Consider the following 23,010-nt stretch of genomic DNA (forward strand, 5'->3'; position numbering starts at 1 on the left):
GCTGCCCTAATTGAAGTCCCCTGCAATGATTGGTTGCAATGTCTCATGACTGCTGATCACAGTGCACAAATCCTCCAGTGCCAGCCTGATATTGGCCAGGGTGTGGAATGTACACTGCAACAGGCTTTTAGCAGAAACCTCCCTCAGTAGATAGAATAGGCAACATTTGACTGTGAGACATTTCTGGTTGGGGAAATAGGACCAAAACAAAACCATTACATCTGTGCACCATGATGAGTTAACTATGAAGCTAATGCCATCAGCTCTGCCTTTACCTGACATCACTGTCCGGTGAATGCAGTGAAGGGTGATTCCTCAGGCTGAAGCTCTGTGACCAGAGTGCTGGGGGGCGAGCCATGTGTCTGTGAAGCAGAGTACATAACAGTCCCTGACATCTCTTTGATACTGCAATCTTGCTCTGAGGTCTTTAATTTTATTTCCCAGAGCCTGTACATCAGCCAGGAAAACGATAAGGAGTGGGGGACTCTGCAACCCAGCCCGGCAGCCTCATTTTCTTGAAGAGAAACTACACTCCTCTCTTGGTGGTCTGTAGTCCAGATTCTGCCGATCTTGAAGATCGAGTGATTTTTTAAACATCTATTCATGCAATTCATCACGTCAGGTTTGACCATAATCTGCAGGATAATAGCAATTAGTGCATATTTTCTAATAAAAAACTGGCCTCAGCAGTTTCAGATCAAAATCAACTGAGCAATAAAAAAATATAACATTCACAAAGCTATTAATGGTAACTTTATTGGCTTTCAGCTGACATAAGACTAGCCTATTTTAACAGGCATTTGAAGTAGCAGAAACTCCATCAAGAGCATGGAAATCAATACAAAATGGTTACAAGAGGATATTTTGGGTCTCAGCTTATTTGTTCTATTATCAGCTAAATTTACCCATCTTTCTGAATGATTTGCATGGAACTTGGTTCTTGTCGTTACAGACAGCAATAAGCAGATGATTTAAATTAATTGAGAGGAGGATTAGAGGGGAACTGTGAGTTCCACCGCTGCCCCCCCCCCCGCCCCAATGCAGCGAATGATGATGGTATGGCATTCACTTGTTGAGAGAGTAATCATCTTTGGAGTTCAGAACATTGTACCATATAAATATATGGGCCTAGAGCCAGATTCTCCTTTGGACCTCAGCAACAGTGAAGTACATTTTTAATAGATAGGAAGAGAATTTAGCAAAATTAATATACAACTGTAATATTGTAGATTTTCAAACACTTAAGGAAAACTATTCTGCTTAAAAAGGGTTTTTTAAGAGACTTTTGGATAGGTAAGTGGAGCTTAGAAAAATGGAGGGCTATAGGTAAGCCTAGTAATTTCTAAGGTAGGGACATGTTTGGCACAACTTTGTGCCGAAGGGCCTGTATTGTGCTGTAGGTTTTCTATGTATCTATGGAACACTTTGGTATCATTCAGATATTAATCACCTATCTCTACAAGTGTGACTTCGATGGAGAAGGTGAGAACTGCAATGCTGTAGGAACAGCATCATTTCCAAATTTCCTTCCAAGTTACACATCAATTGATTTGAAATGTACTTTGTGGTCAATATTCCTGAATTCCCTATCTACAGAGTAGAGACTATCACCACAAAGACCACAGTGGTTTGTGGAAAAGTCCCATTAACAACAATTCAGGGCAATTAAGAATAAACAGCCTTCTATCCAGCAACATTAAGATGAACAGCAAACTGAAAAGCAACCTGAAAACTGTTGTAGTTTCTGTCTGGGTCCACACGTTGCAGGCTTCAATAATGGTGTGTGACTGGACTCTTCTTAGGGCTACATAATGGAGTTTCAGATAAAGCAAATTTTCTTATGCCACTCATAAGGGGCACCATTTACTGAAATTAATAATTTAAATATTTGACAGTGTTTAATTAAAATCATGTATTTTTCAATAACATGCATCTGCAAGCAAGCATTTTAGGCCATGCCTATCAGGGACTTGTACTAATATTATTTTGTGACTGAACGTGTTATCAGAACTATATGTGCTGTATGCAGTGTGTGACTGCATGTGCTGTGTTATGCAATTTGGCTCTGGAGGAATGATGTTTCATTTAGCTCTATACATATGGATGGTTGAAAGAAAATCAAGCATAAACCTGAACTTGATTTTACTGTTAATTATCAGAGCATCAAATGCTACCCTTCAACGCTGGAGGCATTTCCTTCTTTTGCATTAACTTTTAACAAACAGATGATCTTGGAAACTGAACATTCGTGAGCAGATGCAAAAGTCATCCAATAATGGGATCCAGTTGCTGAAAACATAAATTTCATTAATAGAATATAGATAAGTATAACTTTTGAGCAAAAGAAATTAACTAAATTAAGGAAAAAAATAAAAACTACTTTCTGCCAAATAGGGTCCTAAATTACTTTGCTAATTTATGACCCTGTAAGCTATTTTATGAAAGAAGTCTTCATAAAAAAAAAACCCATTAAATCAGTAAAATCCATCTTATGACATTTAGCTGCCATTTTAGGAAAAAGGAGAGTGAATGCTGTATAAAAGTGGAATATTGTGAGTTCATTCTACTTCTGAAAATAATCTTAAGGTTTGGTTTCATAACGATCTACCCACTGCAGACTGACTATTTTAAAAAGTTTCAAAATATTGCTCATGCTAGAACATTCTTTGTGTTAAAAAGGGCATATGAGCTATTTGCACCCCCACAACGTTTTTGTTGTTAAATGTATTCAGTGTTCTGAAGAATAGCATTACTGAATTAACAGTTAGGTGGTGTTGAGCCAGAAAAATCCTTCTTTTTCATTCTAAATTGTAAATATTCTGTTCATTAAATGGAATGCAATTTGGCAGTGAATGCAAAATTGAACTTCATGAAATCAATGGGTGCTTTGACAGTCTGCAGTTTTAAATGTTAGCATGTGAAGTAATTAGTTACTGAAATACAAGAAATTTCTTACCAAACTCATCTAACAAGCAATTCAAATCATATCAAGCCCCTACATTATACCAATTGAATTGGATGAATGCATGCAGTGAAGAATTAGAACCACCTGACAAAATCCATTTATAAAATCATTGCATTACACACTTTCTCCAAATTAGACGAACTACTTGAAAACTGCCTCTCTACACTAAAGTAGGATTCTTTCTTTCAAGCATTTTCTCCCCAGATCATATTAACTTCAAATCATTTCTTGTGGATATGACTCTAAATTAACATGGAGACACGTGAAAACCATTTTAGGTTTCTTTTTCTAAAGGTGCAATCCTGCTGCAGAGCCCAGGTTTCTGTGAATGTAATGGGGGTTCCCTAATCCCTCATTTGCCCTGCATGTTTTATTGGCTAAAATCTCAGGTTAAGTTTTCCAATCTCATTCAGCAATGGCACCAGATTGCCAGCATCCGGATAAAATTCATACCGAGAAAGATAATTCTCAGGTTTAGTAATTACAGAAGAAATTGTTCTAGGTTCCTCTGTTTGAATGAAACCTTACTAAACATGAAGAATTAGAAACACGGCTGTATTGGTGTCTCATTATGTTAGTATTGCGTATTGCTGAACCCAACTGTTAATCAATTTTAGCTAATCCACTATCCATGCTGGTAATAAGAGTTGCTGTACCATGAGCTGAATATCCAGACTTGCAACAGTGCTAACCTCTCTCAAGCTTGTGTAGCTCTCTGTTGGAAGTGTACTAATATGGAGATAATCGAAAAGTTAATGGGCAACATTTTTTTCAATGACACTCCAATTAATGAACTAATCTTAAAAATATGGAGAAAGACAAGTATCAAGTTAATGCATCAGATAGTTCACTTTTTAATTGATTTGATCAAGCTTCTGCTGGACAAATCTAATTTGAAACACATAAAATGTTCAAATAGGACAAAAAATTTGTCTTCAGAGTCTGAACCGATTAGAAAGATAATGTGTGAAATATTAACTGCACCCACTATTTCAGCCACATTTTCATGAAGTCTCAACTGGTCGTCTTGCTTAAAAAATTGTAGTTTTTTTTGTTCTTAAAACATGTCTTATCTTCATACAATTATTTCACAATTTATTTCATTTTTTCCCACTCTGATACATCATCTTAGAAATCAGTCAAATTAAAGGCCACCTGTACTTCCACAATGTCACAAAGTATCAGCATTCCTGATATTTACTTTGTCTTAGAACATATAACTTTACAGCATCGTATAGGCCCTCCAGCCCACAACATTGCACTAAACATTTAACCTACTCTAAGGTCAAAATTAAGAATCTAACCCATCCCTCCTGCATAGCTCTTCATTTTTCCATCATCCATGTACCTCTAAGAGTTTCTTAAATGCCTCTCATGTATCTGCTTCTATCACCACCTCTAGCAGACACACCACCACACACTCAGCACCCACTGTAAAAAAAACTTACTGCTGACACCCCCCGATATTTTCCTCCAGAGTATATTCTTTATATTGTCTTCCAACATAAAGAATGGGTAACCAGGTAGATTGTCATGTTCTCAAGTATGTGACACGTGATTGAATTCCATTACCTGCAGGATAACTATACAAATGGCAAGGCAGCTGTCAGATGTACTATATTTGGTAAGGGTTTCAGTAACAAGGCAATTCAGATAAACATTAAGAAGTGAGGATCTAGCACATAAACATAAACAGACAGTAAAACTCTAATAATCTAGCACTCTTGGGATTTAGGACACACAGGTCAGATGTTACCACTATTAATACCCAAACATACTTTTATTTCTCTTTTTTATATGTTACATAGTTTTATAATAGATTTTCCCACGAAACGGTGAGTTTAAAGTTAAGAACTCTGGACCCTTGTTCCAGTCAGAAAAGCTACTGAATTTCCTAGCCTCTGATGTTTCTCATTGCCAAAGTTCAAAGTACATTCATTATCAAAGTATGGGCACATACTGTACACAACCTGAAGATTTGTCTTCTTGCAGGAAGCCACAAAATGGAAAAAAAAAACACACTAGAACCTGATTTTAAAAACCCACGCAAAAAAGCCCATCAGACACCCAATGTGTGAAAAAAGGAACAAATCGTGCAAACAATAAAAAAGCAAATAACACACAGGATATTAACCACAGAGTCCCTGAAAGTGAGTCCACGGCCACACAGCCGGTTCAGCACAATGCTGATGGTTTGAGGCCACAGCTGCAGAGTCAGTTCAGTACTGAAGGGCCCTGATCTAATCACACAAATAGTGAATAAAATGTAAACGAAAACATGTGGAACATGAACTGCAGAGACCCCAAGAGTCCATAGCTGAGCCCGTTCAGCACTGAGGCAAGTGAAGCAACAGGGCAATGGGCAGGGCAACAACTGCCCCTGAACCTGGCAGTGTGGGAGCCAAGACTCCTGCGCCTCTCGCCTGATGGCAGAAGCAAGAAGAGAGGGAGATGGGTCAAACAGAGGCAGATTGTGCTGAACACCTACTCATTTTCCACTTTCATCTTCAACAGTTTTAATCTTGCTCAACATGCTAATCAGTGCGGAGTAATGGAGCAAGCCGTAGGTTCATGTTCCACCATCAGGATTTGATACAGCCACCCCCAGCAATGGCGATGCCCGCGTACTCTTCTCTCATCCTCACTGAATTGCTCAGGAGAACGCAAACGTGCCAGTTTCCTTAGTGAGATCAAAAGTACATCCTTAAAAGGGAAATTACAGGCTGCAATTGATCGCAGTTCAGAAAAAGTACCTATGGAAGAAGAGTATCTAGTTGGTTCATGAGCTGTCTGCAACAAGTCACTGTTGGTCGCTGGTGCCATTTTGCCTGAGCTACTCTGTCGGGAAGAGGACAGGCAAAGAGCAAGGACAATTGGGAAGGAAGGTGAGAGTCGAGGGAAAGTAAAATCAAGATCCTAAAAAGACCACACATATATATGCACAGGGATCTTGAAGGAATAGAAGGCTAGAGGATGGTAACGGGGGGAGGTGGGGTGCGGTGGTAACACAATGGAAGGATTAGGTAGAAAAGATTTGACTTCCTTTACAAAACATGAGCCACTGGATAAGGATTGCTGTCAGTCAAAATATCAGGAACAATGAGTAAATGAGAATTGGGTGGAAATGAGGACAAGGACAGCAATGTTTTGGGAAGAATGCAGATAAATCCAAAAAAGGTACACAACAATTTTGATGAAAATGTCTGAAGGACAGACTCCATGTTCCAAAACTACAAAAAAAACCTAAGAACCAATTCATAAAGCATCACATTATTGTAATGAATAAGATCATTCAAGCCCAATTTTGTAACCGTAAAAACTATTGTTTTCTGACTAATTGTCCATTATGTACTCAAGAGTGAAAGAAACAAATATACATCTGGAAAATATGGTTCCAGTAACGTATACCACAAACACAATGTAGTCCACCATTTCATTCATGCACTAGGCTGCTGGCACAGGCTCCAACCCAGTCCACACACATCTCAGTCCAACCAGTGTATTTCTCATATGTGGTCCACATTAAATGGGCCAAGAATAAGGCTACCAAGAATAAGGCTATCAACTATGTTGTCACAAGGAACAAATTATATACTGTATACTGAAAACACCTGAAGATTTGAAATGCAAGCTTGAAGCAATGTGCTTCAATGCAGTTATCTGGAGAATTAAACAACTTTTGAAAGAGTTGCCGTGCTGTCAAACAAAAATAACATAGACATAGATGTTTAGCTCTCTACCAAATGACCTTAGGAACTTCCTGGAGGTCTCAGGGGAAATGTCAGTTTAGGATTGCCAGCCAATTCTCATGGTTTTTTCGTACTACTTTTGTGTATATTGCTGAAAGTTGGGTATAATGCATGTTCATTCTCCTCAGGGAACATAAAACGCCAATACAAAATAACAAACTTGTTTACAGAATAAGTTTCAACACGATATTCTTGACTTGTTTCTCTCCAGTGACTTCCATCTGTCATTGGTCCACAGTCCCACCTTGTGTTTGCTCCTCACTCTTTGCCCTTCTTCTGAGATCAGTTCCAACTCATGCCAAGGGAGACCCTACATTTTGCTGATTGTTAGTCTATTCTGAAAGCTTGGGATTAAATTCAGGAACCTTTTTTTCATATTTGACAGCATTTACAAATGTTCCAAAGTTGCTCTTAGACATACAAAAGAAAGAGTACTAAAAACTCTCACTAAAGAAAAAGTCTTTCTTAAGAATATCATTTGAGCAAAAGAAAACGTTTGGTCTAAAACTTACAATTCTTTTCAAGGGATTAAGGCAGAGAAGCTCCAAGAATTGCTTATTCTATAGTACACTATACATAATTTTGACACACCATTATAGAAAGGGTATTGAAAGCTTCAAGCAAATTGAGTTTGGATATTACTGAGAGGCAACAGTCGTACATTGATGAAAATTTAGTATCATATCCAACAAAACTGAAACAAAAAACAAAATGAAGACTTAATAGATAATCTATTTAGAGTATTTTGATAAGAGTGAATAAGTTGTGGTTGTTCAGAAACATGACATCACAGTTGAATTGGTCCGTTGAAACTTTACCCTTCAGCAACTCAATCCATCATGAAATTAGGGAACACAATAAGAGAGTCAATTTGATAGAGAATAATTCAAAAGATCTATGAAAAATGCATTCTGATTCAATAGCTTAACACATTTTCTTTAAGAAATGGTGAATATAAAGGAAATACAATTGATGTAAATCTAGATTTTAAAGAGTACTCTTCCGAGGGGTATCAAATTTCAGGATTTTGATTTCACCACAGGATGCTCTTTGTTAAATTTGTGGTAACATTCATGTCCCTTGAAACATTAAGTTGTGAATTGGTAAATCTGCCATACCTCAACTTGAAACAGCAAATGTGGTGTGAGTCTTCTTACATCGACCTTGACAGGGATCTATGAGAAATTTCTAAATAATGAATTTTACAGGCTAATTGTAAAAAAAAATTCACTTTCAGCAGTTGTAACCTTGCTAAAAGCAGGATAGTTTTAATCTTCATTCTTCATCCTATTAATAGCATGAAGATCACAGCCATGATCATTTATTAGTTACGGTCATGTATGTTCTTATTTTCAAAATCACACACAGGTACAGCACAGTGGCAGGCCCTTTCACCCACTGAATCCATGTCAACAACCAACCAGCCATCTACTTGAATCACACACACAAAATGCTGGAGGAACTCGACAGGACTGGTGAAGGGTTTCGGCCTAAACATCAATTGTACTTTTTTTCCATAGATGCTGCCTGGCTTGCTCCAGCATTTTGTGGCTGTTGCTTGGATTTCCAGCATCTTCAGATTTTCGCTTGTTTGTTATCTATTTGAGCCCTTCATTAATCCCATATTTATTCTCTCTATATTCCCATTGACTCCACCCCCACCCTGATTCTACCACTCATCGAAATTTATGGTGGCAATTACTCTACTGGTCCACAAGGTCTTGTATTATTGTTCAAAAAGAATCAGATTAATTATGCTTGATTTCAAAAGAGTAAACCTGAAGTCACATGATAAATGTAAGCAGGTATTACGCAATAATTTCTTTTACCAAGTTAGTAAGGTTTTCTATAGCATCCTCTCTACCCCTGCCGACCATAAACACCTTTAAGAACCATGTTCTGGAGCTGCTCTGTTAGTGACGGAATGTCATGTGGAATAAGAGAAACAATAAACAGATCTCCATACTTGGAGACTCAACAACTCAAACATGCATTTTTTCTTAAACACAAGTTTCTGAATAATTATGAATTATAGTTTTCATCGTTGAAGTCATATTTAAGTATATTTATTTTGAAAAAACAGAAAAACATTTAGGTTAATTTTGGGAAGTGTAAGTCAAGATTCCCTTAGGGCTCCCCCATTCCTCTGCCACGAGATTCTTCAGCATAATTTCTGCAATATTGGCAGACACAGCAAGCAGGGTGACCAGACTCGGATCCCAGTACGTTAACTCCCCCATCATTTAGTCTGTGGGCCTAATGTATTGTGCCATCAGAGTAACTCCTGAAAGATACTCTACCTTCACAGGGCAGTAACTAGAATTACTCTAGCTGCAGGCATCAATGGAGGATCTCAGCCCATTTCCAAATAATCATGCTTTGGTCTCAAGTTCAGGTCAGTTGCATATGGGCATTCAATCATGCTTCACAGGTACCAAAGCACCAAATGGAGGTGTGAATTCTTCATCCAAGCATTTTTCCTTCTCATTCCAGTTCAAATTATGGATCTTAAAAACCTATCATGTATCTGACAAACTTATCACCATAGTACAGGAGGTATTTGAGTGGCTGATAGGTGATTTGTTAGAATTTTAAGACTAATATAATTTTTTAAAGAATACCGTAAATAAATTTGTTATGAAAAATTTGGAATGCTTCTGAACATCAGGGGTGCCCTAGCACAGAAGTAGGAAATACAATGGATGTGGCTTTGATGGACAATTTGTATCAAATCCCTTTCTAAACTTTGATATTCGAAGGAGAAACTTCAGTTTCTCTAAATTTAAGTCACTCATCTTTATCTCTTCTACATTTTCTCCAAAGCCATAATATCTTTCCTACAAAATAATGCCCAGGATTGAACACAATTACTTGCTTGTTACTTTCCATTTTAATAACCTGTTTATAAGAGGCATACATCTTCAAAAAAAATCAATACTCCTTCTGTTCCTGAGCCTCTTCAGAACTATAGCATTTTATCATTTCTGATTCTTTCGACCAAATAACATCATTTCAGTTTTTTCTGCACATAATGTTTTATACAATTCAAATGTACACGTTAACTATCTCTCTATGCTTTCCTGGTTTGCTAAAGTCATCCTCATTATCTGCAACATTTTAATACCTTTAAATTTTGTCATATATGCCTAAATCCTGGTCAATAACACACATTAAGTGCCAAGCACTGAAGAACCGCATATTCCCTATCCCATTGATTGATGTTCTCTGTTTTCTATTCATTAGCTAATTTTATACTCATTCTGCCAATATTATTATATACATTTCTTTTTTAAAAATCATGTATGCAACATCACCCACAGTAACCTGTGTTACTCTATCATAGGGCAGTCAAATTAATTAAATACAAACTTCCTTAACCAATTCAAGATGCCTTTCATGAATTAACTAAGACTAAATTCCACTTAGATTATTGTCCCCCAGCAATCAATCTTTGTAGTTCTGAAAATATGAATAAGTAAAAGAGATTTAGCCAGATGGTAATTTCTTTCATGTACTGAGATAATCTGGCTAACAGGCTGAGAGAGGGAAATGAATCAGCCATGATGAAATGGTAGAGCAGACTCGATGGGCCAAATGGCCTAACTCTGCTCCCATATCTTATGGTCTTATGTTCTTATAGTGCCACTTGCATGTTAATGACTGAAGTTAGTGACTGTACCTGGGAACTCATCCCAAAAGTAAACATGGATTAAAACAAAATCCCACATTGCTCTTTATCACCCTTATTACTGGAGGATTTTTCCAACTAGAAAAAGCACAGAATTAACAAATGCAATTTGGCAAAATGTTCTGTGTAACACAGTTGATACCAACTTAACATTGGCTCACACAACTTGTATAATGAATGGAAAAATGATTTTAATCTTAACAGCATTTTCTAGAACATTAATTGTATATCAAATTATTTTCTTCTATATTAACAGTGGAAATTTTGCTTGCATAACTTGGAAATTGTGTTGTGCTGTATTACATTGATAGAATTTTCATCCACACTTACCTGCCCATTTCCAAATTTCTTTGTCTTTCTGAAGTGTGACATTAGCTGCTTCATTATTTACAAAACTGGTCCACTACAATATCCTGGAGATGTTAATCAGTTAGCAATATAATTGTGTTTTGGACTAAATTTCTCAACAAAGGCATTTGCTCTATTGTACGTTAATTCCAGGATACATTTACTGTAGTTAACTTGTTTAGAATTCTAAGAAACAGATTTGTCAGCTTGTAACTCATCTGTCAGGAAAGCAGTCTGCAATTGGACAACCGCTGAAGCAAACAGATGATGCAGTCAAAACTGGAGCCATATCCATACACAGTTTACAAATAGAGACTTCATAAAGAACTTGGCATATTATGGATGGAAAGCATTTACTTCTCTTTATAGAAGTTTTCCCTCTGCTAACATACATAGGAAATCTAGTTACTGGCTACATGACAGCAACTGAAAATGAGGAATTGTTTAATCTAGATCTTCTATGTGAAGAGAATCACTCTTCAAATTTAGTATAAACACGCTATTTTAAAGGACAGCCTGCAGCTGATTCCATCTTTCCCCTCAAGTTTGCAGAAATTAATGATGAAAATAAAATACATTGAAATATTTGCTTGAAGGTGGTCCAGTGAAATGGTCATATTTAGGATGCAGACTTGTACTTTTGATTCCCTTCACAATGAGATTTCAGTCTTAGCTGACCCATTATGAAAACACTGCGCTGGTGTAAAAAAAGAGTTAAAGTATGTACAGTAAAAGTTAGATCAAGAGACCGAAGACAGGGACATGAAAGACAACGGAAATGGTTCTCCAACTTGAAGAGGTTACACCTGCCTTGTCTTGATGATGATTCCAGTGGCAAATACAACCAAGGTTTAGTGACAGCTATTTGTCGTACACAAGGAAAACAGTATAATTTTCAATGCTAACAAGTTTTCATGCAAACAGTAAAATTCAAATCCATTTTCAGTACAAGTTGAATCTAACCTTTCTTTATAGTTAGACAAGGTACACTTTTATCCTAATGACTTCCCAGTACTGTTTTTTCAAAGCAGAAGCAGAAATATCAAGTAAATAATAGGGTTTAAACTTCAAATATACATTCAGGTAAAACAAATCAAACTTTATTGACCAACTTGTAAACAGGGCCAAATGAGCAGAGCAGGCTTCAGAATATTGGGGCTTTCTCAAACTTGGCAAACTGTAGTCCTCATTTGTGGGCAACTCATAACCTTCTACAGTTCTCTGTTAAGCTTGTAGAAGAGTAATGTTTCTGAAATCTTTCAAATGGAACATGTATCAAATAACACTGCTGGGAATAAAGCTTTGTTTGTACTTAATGCAAGCTGCAACATCACATATCTCTACTGCCTATACCTGACATTGAGAAAAGGAAGAGATGGGAATATAGAATCTTCCACAAAGTGAAATATTGACTATGGCCCAGATTTGTTGAGTGAAGACCACTTAACTCCTCATTTTCCCTAACTTAACATTCTCAGGCCTATAAAGACTATCTTGCTGACCTGGACTATTCCAGAATTGTGCAGTGTGGTGTGAAAGCCTCATTTTACCTCTTGTGATGTGGATCAGATAAAACAAGCCCCACTCACAAACTTCCTCTTAAAACCATGGGCCAATGGCAAACTCTCAGCCCAGATTTTCATCTGTCAGAGCTACCATTTTTTCAACATTCCTTTCTAAACATCCCTGACAATGAAAAACATGGAAAATTTATGTTAAATAAACAATTTTAAAATTCATACTCATAGCAAATAACTCTAAATAAAAAACATGAAGGGCAAGCTCTAAGGAAAAAAAAACAACAAAAACTGAAATGTGAAAACAACAAAAACTGGAAGCATCTGTGGGGAGAGAAACAGAGTCAAAGTTGCAGGTCAATTACTTTTCTGCACAAATAGAAGTTAGAAGTCAAACATGTTTTGTTATGAAGGTGCAGCAGTATATGTGATAGTGTCATAACTGACTGACACAGAAGCTGTTGACAACAGCATCTTAATTGTTCTCAAGCTTCCGCTAATGCCCCACCTCCCCCTCGTACCCCATCCGCTACTTATTTATATACACACATTCTTTTTCTCTCTCTCCTTTTTCTCCCTTTGTCACCCTCACTATACCCCTTGCCCATCCTCTGGCTTTTCCCCCCTCCCCCTTTTCTTTCTCCCTAGGCCTCCTGTCCCATGACCCTCTCATATCCCTTTTGCCAATCAACCGTCCAGCTCTTGGCTCCATCCCTCCCCTTCCTGTCTTCTCCTATCATTTCGGATCTCCCCCTCCCCCTCCCACTTTCAAATCTCTTACTAGCTCTTCATTCAGTTAGTCCTGACGAAGGGTCTCGGCCTGAAACATCGACTGTACCTCTTCCTAGAGATGCTGCCTGGCCTGCTGCGTTCACTAGCAACTTTTATGTGTGTTGCTTGAAATTCCAGCATCTGCAGATTTCCTCGTGTTTGCAGCTGAATCTGTCTGGTGGAATAGGGACCGAAAACTCAATGCTGAAATAGTGTGATACAAAACACTGTAAAAACTGGAAATATCCAGTTGTTCAGAGAGAGAAAATGGAACAAGTCAATTTTGATACAAACTGGAATGGGAGATGATATAAAGTTCTTTAATTCACTTTTGATTCCCAAGGCTGCAAAGTGTCTTATCTAAAGATGAGGTTTTGTTCCTTGACCTTAAGTTATGCTTCATTAGAACAGTCTGAGAACGAGAGACACATAGACCAGCCTAAAAGTGCAGGCAGTATTAAATTGACAGGCAAATTAAGCGGATATCTGCTGCAAGTCAGTCAACAGATCATTATTTTACCCCCAGTATGAACACTGAATGGTAAACCCTAAAGTTCTAGTGAATTCTTGCTTCTTCTGGTAGGAGTTTCGGGCATATTGAGTTTGGATGTATCTGGGAGGCAACAGAACAGACACTGATGAGAATTTCGTGTCATATCCAACAAAACAGAAAAAAAAAATGAAGATTTAATAGATAATCTATTTAGAGTACTTTGATAAGAGTGAATAAGTTACGGTTGTTCAGAAACATGACATCGCCATTGAATTGGTCTGTTGAAACTTTACCCTTCAGGAACTCAATCCATCATGAAATTGGGGAACACAATAAGAGTCAATTTGATTGAGAATAATTCAAAAGATCTATGAAAAATGCATCCGTTTCAATAATATAATTGTTTTTCTTTAAGAAATGGTGAATATAAAGGAAATACAATTGATGTTAGTAAAATCTGTGGCAACATTCCTGTCCTTGTACTTGAGATTCTGAATGGTATAACGTGAGTAAGTAGAAATGCAGGCATTGCATCTGTTGCAGTTGCACAGGAATGTGCTGAAAAGGGATGAAAGGTCAATGGTGACTGAAGAGTGAAACAGCAAGTCAAGGAGCAAATGGTGTTCAAAGTGCTGTAAGGAAATAACAACTATGACCCTTGGTAGCTTCACACCGATTACAGAGAATAATCTTTGTGTGTGCACTAGATTCAAAGTGAGAACAAGGGCAACCACATCTTCACTTTTAGTGGGAGGAAAATTGGTGATAACGGAAGTATTTGATAAAAAATAAAAGACTGTGCTTAATATAGTGTTGTTAAGGAAGACGTCTCAGAAGCAATGAGTTATCATCAGTTAACATGTGATGTTATCATCAGAATCAAAAAAAGTGGGAGAAGGTAATGATTACCTTACTGATGCCAGGGTGGGAGTAGGTAAGATCAAGATGAGCTTCGGGAATCTTATGCTTGCAACGTATTTTAGTTATTAATCTATCCCCAAGGTGAAATTATTTTAGTTGAGGAAGAGAGAGTCATTATTGAACGAGTGAAAGTGAAAGCAGTGTTGAAATCGAGAGTAAAGGTAACGAAATATTTGAGTCTTTGTGAGAGCAGCATCAATACAGTCATCAATGTACCAGAAGAAAAGATGAGGGAAGGGATCCAAGTATGACTAAAGTAAGAAATGTTCCACGTGGATGTATATGAGAGGGGACTAGACAATGGATGAACGAAAAGAATCGAGGAAGAAATAAACATGTGTTCTCTATCTCACAATTCCAGCATTTTTTGATTCTCTCTCTCCTTATTCCACTTAAGAACATAAGAACATAAGAAATAGGAGCAGGAGTAGGCCATCTGGCTGGTTGAGCCTGCTCTGCCATTCAATAAGATCATGGCTGACCTGACCATGGACTCGTCTCCACCTACCTGCCTTTTCCTCATAACCTACAAGAACATAAGAGGAACAGAAGATTAACAAACCTTCAATGCCCTCTCTCAGCCAGCACCAGCAGCTGTGTGTCATTCAGTTCCTCTTGGCTTCACCATATCACAAGCATTGCCTTTATCATCTCCATTTCTCCTTTTCTGTCTACTTTAAAATTGTGCCATTGCTATTTGAACCCAGCTCTGATGAATAGCTATCAACCTAAAACACAAAAACTGTTTCTCTCTCTATAGATGTTGCCTGGCCTACTGAGTATTTACAGCATTTTCTGTTTTTATTAAAAATACATAGTGCCTTTCTCTTACCTTTCTCCATCAGAGCTGTGTAATTCAAATGAATGGGCTCACTGATCCTGTGCCATTCCTAACCTGGCGCAAGATCTAGGAACAAATTATTCAGGAATCCAAGAAAACCCCACCATTGGACTATAAAGAATCTAATTGTAGAGTATATTTGGGAGAGCACCAGCTGGGCTTGGCCAACAATATAAAGAATTCAAACTCTCACTTCATGCTGGAGTCCTGAAACTTGCAGGAGTTACAAGAGAAATTACCAAGAGTTCCAAATTAAACCACATGTTTGTGATTGTACACAGGATTTTTTTAAACTAAATAAATGCTTATGTACTATTTTATGGAGTCCTAACCAACCTCTCACACACCCTGTAAATTGATCTTGTATTTTCATTTACATAGGAGTACAACCTTCACATCTAATCAGTTGTCATAAGTAATGGCACCTCAAGGCAAAATAAAAAATGTCTATTGCTAGAAGGGACACTGCCAGACTAGTTACAGCAATCTCTGCTGTTCACAGTGATCAGCTCAAAAAATAAATCAAAACAAATATTGGATGACACAGGAGATGACAAATTTAAGCCTGCAGAACCATTAAAGTGTAATACTGTTATTTGATTAAAAGAAAACTATTATGCACTTCTAAAAAATTCTTACATGTATCCAAACTAAGTTGAAAAATTCCCTCGTCTTTCACATAAATATGCCTTTGGAGGCAAGAGTTCTGTAGAAAAGTCTGAACAAGCAACTTTCGTATTTAAACGTGCATCATGGAAGGAAAGCTTGTCTCTTCAGAAGAAATCTGAATCAGGATAACACATAGATCACAGTTCAAAAGACAAGTAACAAAATATTCTTCATTTCACCAATATATCAATCCATGAGATTCTCCAGAGTGCCATCATTTATAGTTTTAAAAAGACAGTCAAGAGTGCCAAAATATTAGGACTCTATAACTTTGATTTTCTTAACCTCTCAGTTTTGAAACTAAGCTGTAAAAGTAAACAATTGATATGTAACGATAAATTACTTAATGTATTAATTTCATACCACAGTTTTTAGAGTTAACATTTACCTCTCTTTTAAAGTTATCATTCATATTTCAATTTAGTAATATAAAGATTAAAGATTGTGTTACCCACATTTATTACACCAAGGAGCAAAATACAAATCCAAAGATCAGTATTTTCAGTAAACAAAATAACATGAACCTTTTATTCAGCAAAACAACATAATGTTCTTGGGTAAACTCAGTTTCTATTCCACCCTCACTAACATGGTTTTTTGCACAACTTAAGTCACTGAACCTAGAGGTAGCTTTTGATTCACATTCCCTTTCCCACACAATAGTAAGCCCCCCACCCCCACGGCAGATATACACTCACCATTAGAACGATGGATGCAGGTATGTTGGTTATCACTCAGAAAGAATCCCTCTTTACACTGACATTCATAGCTGCCCATGGTATTAACACAGATTTGCTGACAGCCACCATTATTGTCATCACATTCATTCACATCTGCAAATTTGAAAGAAAAATTCCTCTTAGCAAATGAAATTGCACATTTAAGAAACAAAATATCATAAATTATAGTGATATTTGACATTAAAAATAGCATGAATTGGATAATTTATAGCAGTTTGTGTAGAGTGCTTCTACAATCTTCAATTTTACCATCCTGTTAAACCCACAGTAGGAAGATGAAAAATAATGTAGTATTATTGCATTATTTTGGGAAAGCAACTGAGTTTTTTCGTACAAATGCACGTTACAAGCCACAGCTGATGTTCTTCTTAGATTTCCTTTTAATACCTTCACTTGAATGTTATGCTGATGGTCTACATTTCATAAATTTTATGGGGGCAACATTCCTTTCCATCCCAAATTATGTTTAAACTTCTATTTTTCTTAGCCATCACAAACCAAAGCTAAACTAATTAACTGCATCTGCATTACCTTTTCTTCTCATAAACAAGGAACCATTAAAAAATATCTTTTGTGAATATTATTTCCCACAATATTTTGGAATTCCAATTTTCAAAAAAAAAGGTATCAATAGATATTGTTGCTCCTGAACTTAAAAATGCAAACCCTTCTTCCAGTCGTCCATATCTTTCTAGTAGACAAAATTGGCATAACATGCTAGTATGTAGAAATGAAGCCAAGAGCTGTAATTGTGCCAACTCCAAGGTCATATTAGCTATACTTGAAATCTGGTCATTCAGCAAAGAAAGCAGAGCCCCTCTGCATTCATTGTTCCTTTGAGTAGTATGCATCATATACTTCAGCATTTAAAACCTGATCAACTCACTGATTATCTATTTATCCCACAGATCAGGTATGGCTCACTTCATAAAGGACTGTTATTTCATTTCCTCATGAAAATCTCCATAAATCCTTCTTCTTTCTGGAATGAAATTTGACTTCAAGGTCCATATACTCTCACATGTTTCCTGTAGTAGGGGAGTTTAGGACCAGAGGGCAGAATCTCAGAATAGAAGGATGTCCCTTTAGAACAGAGATGACGGAATTTCTTAGCCAGAGCGTGGTGAATCTATGGAATTCATTGCCACAGATGACTGTGGAGGCTAATTCACTGGATATATTTAAAATGCAAGTTGATAAGTTCTTGATTAGTAAGGGCATCAAAGGTTATTGGGAGAAGGAGGCAGGAGAATAGGGTTGACAGTGATAATAAATCAGCCAAGATGAAATTGTGGAGCAGACTTGATGAGTCAAATAGCCTATTTCACAGATCCTATGTCTTATATTTAGCTGTTATTCTTCATTATTTAATCCTTAATCACTGCTTTCCACAGACATTGTTTCCTGTTGCTAAAGCTCGCGGACTGCTGTGCCTATTAAGTGCTTAAGCATCTTTGTGCACACTTAACATTATTATCTTCAGTCCCACACTTAACCAAATAATTATACTTCTCTTCCGAATTCCGACTGCAATAGTTGCTTTTTACACAGACATTCTCTCCACATTTTATTTCATGAGGGAAATTACAGCATTTTACATTTCAATATGATGAATATTTTATTGTACATTCTTGCTCCATGCTTAGTATTCACATTAGATGTTCTCGTTTCCTTATCAATTTATTATATACAAATTCTTTTATCCTATAACACTAACTGGTTCTGTGCTGCTTTTAGTAACTTGAGCCAAAGGACCTGGGCTTATCCCTGTTACTCTTTTTTGGACATTCTTCGAAGCATAAATGTTCTTTTGTGAGTATTGTTTTTGCAGCTACATGGAAGATTCCATTCTTGGACGTGCTAGAATCTGTTAGAGGTTACAATAATTTACTTCAACATCCAATGAACAGGAAGTTACATCTACATGCTGCATTTGCTTTTACACTAAGCAGATATTTTCCAATGAATACTAAAACCCACTTCTTTACTTGTCAATTGGAAGCAACATAGTGAAATTACAAGAGTGAAATTGTTTAAAATGTTTTTGCTTCTTACCAAATAGTTAATTCATATTCTGCACAATATAATCTAAAATTAGTTTCAGACAATAAACAAATGATTTATCTTTGCTATCATGAAAAAAACATTGTGGCAGACTATTATTGAAATTTTACACACTTCAGTTCATACTGTATGTTAACATTATTCATCTTTGAATGTTAGATTGCAAGTTACATATTCCATGAATAATTGCAATGACAAAATACAATTACAGGTAATCTGTCTCAAATGGGAGATAACATTTCAAATATAAAAAAACCTTAATAAAAGAAAATGTAAGCAACAATGAAGTAATAATGTTAAATGGTCATTGACTTAGGAAGGGGGTTGCTGGTTCATATGCTCCTGTTTACATCAATGGTGCTGAGGTCAAGAGTTTCTAGGAATAAGCATCACTAACAGCCTGTCCTGGTCCAACTACATAAATGCCACAAAGCTTGCCAGCACCTCTACTTCCTGGGGGGGGGGGGGGGGGAGGGGACAGGGGGCCAAAAGAAATTTGGCATGTCTTCTTTGATCTTCACCAATATTTATTGATGCACAGTAGAAAGTATCCTATCCAGATGTATCATGGCTTAGAATGGCAACTGCTCCGCCCATGACCAACAAAGCTACAAATTGGCCATGGACACAGCTTAGCACATCATGGAAACCAGCTTCCCTCCACGGACTCTGTCTACACTTCAACCTCAGTAAAGTAGCCACCATAATCAGTCCCCATATACTCCAGACGTTCTCTTTTCTCTCCTCTACCATCTAGCAGAAGAAACAAAAACCTAAAACCACCTAGTAACAGCCTCAAGAACTGCTTCTACCCAACTGTTATACATTGCTCAAATGCAGATATGAATTTATATTACCAGTGATTGAATATTCAAAAGAGATCTCTATATTTTTAATTTAAATTTTGTGTTTATTTCAAATACATATTTTGCTGTTGTGTTGTAAATTGTATTTGTGTTCTTATAAATTGAGTATGTTTCTTCACTAAAGCCTCTTGGTATGATTCTACCTACAGTGAGCACTCAAATCAGAAATTATAACAATTTATTCTTGGTTCATGTGTAACTAGCTACACTTGTGTCAAGGAACAGTACCTATTAATTGACACCTATTTTTCAGAGCTGGAAATTTCTTCAAGTTGCCCGGATCAACATTTTTTCACTTCACTCAACATTACAGAAACAGGCTGTCCATTGTTACTGTAAGTCTCTTTGAGGGATTTTAATGGGCACAAATGGATGGCCTTCTTCAAAACAGAAATGTTGTAACAACATTTCAACATAAGCTTTTAACTAGAAAAACTGTTGGATGTCCCAAAAGAAATGACACTATTTAAGTGGAAGGCTTCCTTTCTGTGGTAGTTGAAATGGCTGTCCTCATCAATCTCCACATGGACAACTATTGCAGATTTGTAATCTAATAAGAGGGAGAGAGAGAATGGAACTCAGAGAATAAAACATAGGGAGGAGAGAAGAATTCACAAATCCATAATATGATATAATTTTATTCAATGCCTCAAAAGTGATTTGATTCAATTCTGAAAGCAAGGTCTTAAATCTGAGTAAAGCAAGGTTTAAGGTATAAATTGGATGTGATAGATAAAATTGTATGACAGTAAACAAGCAATGCCAAACATTTAAGTTATTAATAAATAGTTAATAATGAATATAAGTTAATTTAAGAAACAAAAATCCCACAGGAAAAGTGGTCCAGCCTTGGCTATCAAAATGATATTAGATCAAAGGAAAATGCATAATGTGTAATAAAAAGGTAAACCTGAAGACCAAGAAAACTTCAGAATTCAGCAGGGGACCAAGATGTTAACAATGAAAAACAGAATACCAGAATAATACAAGAATCATTGATACTGTAAGTTTTCAACAGAAATTGTAAAAAAGCAAACAATAAGTAAAAGGTGACATGGAACAGAAACATGAGAAATTATATTGGAAAATGAAGAAATTACAAAGAAGTTTAATAAATATTTTGAACCTGTCGCCACAGAAGATGACATTTAAAAAACTATTGGCGAAATAAAGGAGTTCAAATCTGAGTAAATAATGGGCAAATTAGCATTTCTAAAAATAATTTGAAGAAATTAATGGGACTGAAATACAATAGATCCTCAAGACACAAATACATTCATTCTCAGGTTTTGAAGTTGGCAGTTACTGGTTGCCATCTCCCAAAGGTCCATCATTTTGGAATGCATCCCATAGATTGGAATGTAGCAAATGTAACCCCTCTATTTAAATAGGAGTAGAGAAAACAAGGAACTATGCACCTGACATAAATAGGAGGAATCATGTTAGAATCCTTTATTAAAATAGATGTTACAACAAGGTACTTGAGCAATATAATAGAATTGATCATGGTCAATGTGAAATAATAAAAATCACATTTTACAACTCCGTTTTTTGACATTCGATCTAGCGAAATATATCAAGGAAACCAGTAGATATGGTGGATCTAGTCTTCCAAGGCCACAGATAAAGTATCACACTAGAGATTATTGAATACAATTAGACCACGGGATTAGGAGTAATATATATGTATGGACTGAAAATTGGTCCACAGGCAGCAAGCAAAATGCATCAGTACACAAGACATTTAGGCTGAGAGGATGTGACTTGTAGATTGCCAGAGATATCTATGCTGCAGCCCTTTTCATGGTCTATGTCACTCTGCGGGATGAAAGGGCAATTGTAAAATATCTAAATTTGATGATTATACAAAGTTGGGTGACACTGTGGATTTTGATGATGTAGAGATAGTTTAATTGAATGTGTGACAAGATGGCAGATGGAATATAATGAGAAAAAATATGAAGTCAGCCACTTTTGTGAAACAATGATAGAAATATGAAGTACATTTTTAGATTAAAAGATATCAATAGTCAGGGGGACCTGGGCATCCTTGTTTATGAATCTCAATGCAAACATGTAGGTATAGCAAACTATTAGGACAGACTGTATGCTGGCTTTTATTGCCACAGGATTTGTGTATGGGTACAGCGACAACCTCCTGCAATTATAAGGGCCCAGGTAATATGACATCTGAATAAAATGGACAGGTCTGGTCTTCCTATCAAAGAAAGGATGCACTTGTAATAAAGGGGGTGCAATGGAGGTTCACAAATTAAAAGCCAAAGCTGAATTTATGATCTTATCCCTGAGTACGGACATGCAAAGTTTTAATGAAAATCTTACTTGTAGCAGTATCAGATCCACAAGATTCACAAGAAAAACAAATTAGACACAAATTGTACACAATTTTTACAAGAAATAACATAATTAGAGCTACAAAAAAGTCCACCTTCACTGATTCCTGGAATGAAAATATTACCCTTAAAGAAATCAAATAAACTGTGGAATATACTCTTTAGTTCAAAAGAATTAGATCTTTGAAACATACAAAATTCATTACAGAGTTTGACAAGGCAAGTTTAAACCAATGTTTCCCTGGGGTCCACTGTCTCAAGCTAAGGGACTAGCCTTATTTAGTGAGGAGTGAAACTTTAGACTTCTCTACCTAAGGGGATCATGCAGGCTCAATTGCCAAGTATATTCAAGGCAGGAGGATTGATAGATTCTGAGATATTGCTGGATAGAAGAGATACAGACTTTGCACAGAAAAGCAGTGCCAAAGTGAAGACTGAATATTAACATGTTGAATGGCACAGCAGTTACAAGGGGCTGAATGGTTTGTTCCTGCTTCTGTTTCTCACATTCTTGTGTTTTGGCAGCTTGCTATTTATATGGCAGCATGTACAGCTACTAATAGATGTTGACAGATGTACAATGTCAACACCACATCATTTACATCATTTGGAACAGTGTTTTCTCATAACATTTTGTTATGTGAAATGTGGTGTTGAGAAGATTCAAAGTATTGTTTATTTTTAAACTAGAATGGAATTAATATTGAGCATCTGTCAGCTTCTTCGATGTAACAAACTTTTCTCCAACATCAACAAGGAAGGATTATGTATTTGGCTAATCATCGAAAACATTCTTAGTTCTGAATAGTTCTAAAGGTTTTGAGCATAGTCAGTAAACAGGCCTCCTGGTGCTTGTTAATCAGTTTAATAAATATACAAGTAAAGTACACTTACAAACAAAAATACATATCTGAGCTGCATGATAAAACTCATCATGTGGAGGAGTTTCAATGGAAGCCAGCAACGGTCTCAAAAAATGATTAAGTTTCATGTTATTCTGTTGATGCCAACTCTGGGCAGTCAC

The 23,010-nt window shown here is 36.6% G+C and overlaps 1 protein-coding gene across 3 annotated transcripts in view; it reads right to left on the bottom strand.

The window, feature by feature from the left end:
- scube1 (signal peptide, CUB domain, EGF-like 1) overlaps positions 1-23,010 on the bottom strand; it is a 269,935-nt gene that overhangs the window by 174,197 nt on the left and 72,728 nt on the right. For all 3 annotated transcript variants that reach the window (XM_072267854.1, XM_072267853.1, XM_072267852.1), the window contains one exon: positions 16,661-16,795. In XM_072267854.1, coding sequence (XP_072123955.1) covers positions 16,661-16,795 — 135 coding nt within the window. The remainder of the gene's footprint in view (positions 1-16,660; positions 16,796-23,010) is intronic.

Source organism: Mobula birostris, chromosome 9 (assembly GCF_030028105.1).
Source record: "Mobula birostris isolate sMobBir1 chromosome 9, sMobBir1.hap1, whole genome shotgun sequence".
Taxonomy (NCBI): Eukaryota; Metazoa; Chordata; class Chondrichthyes; order Myliobatiformes; family Myliobatidae; genus Mobula; species Mobula birostris.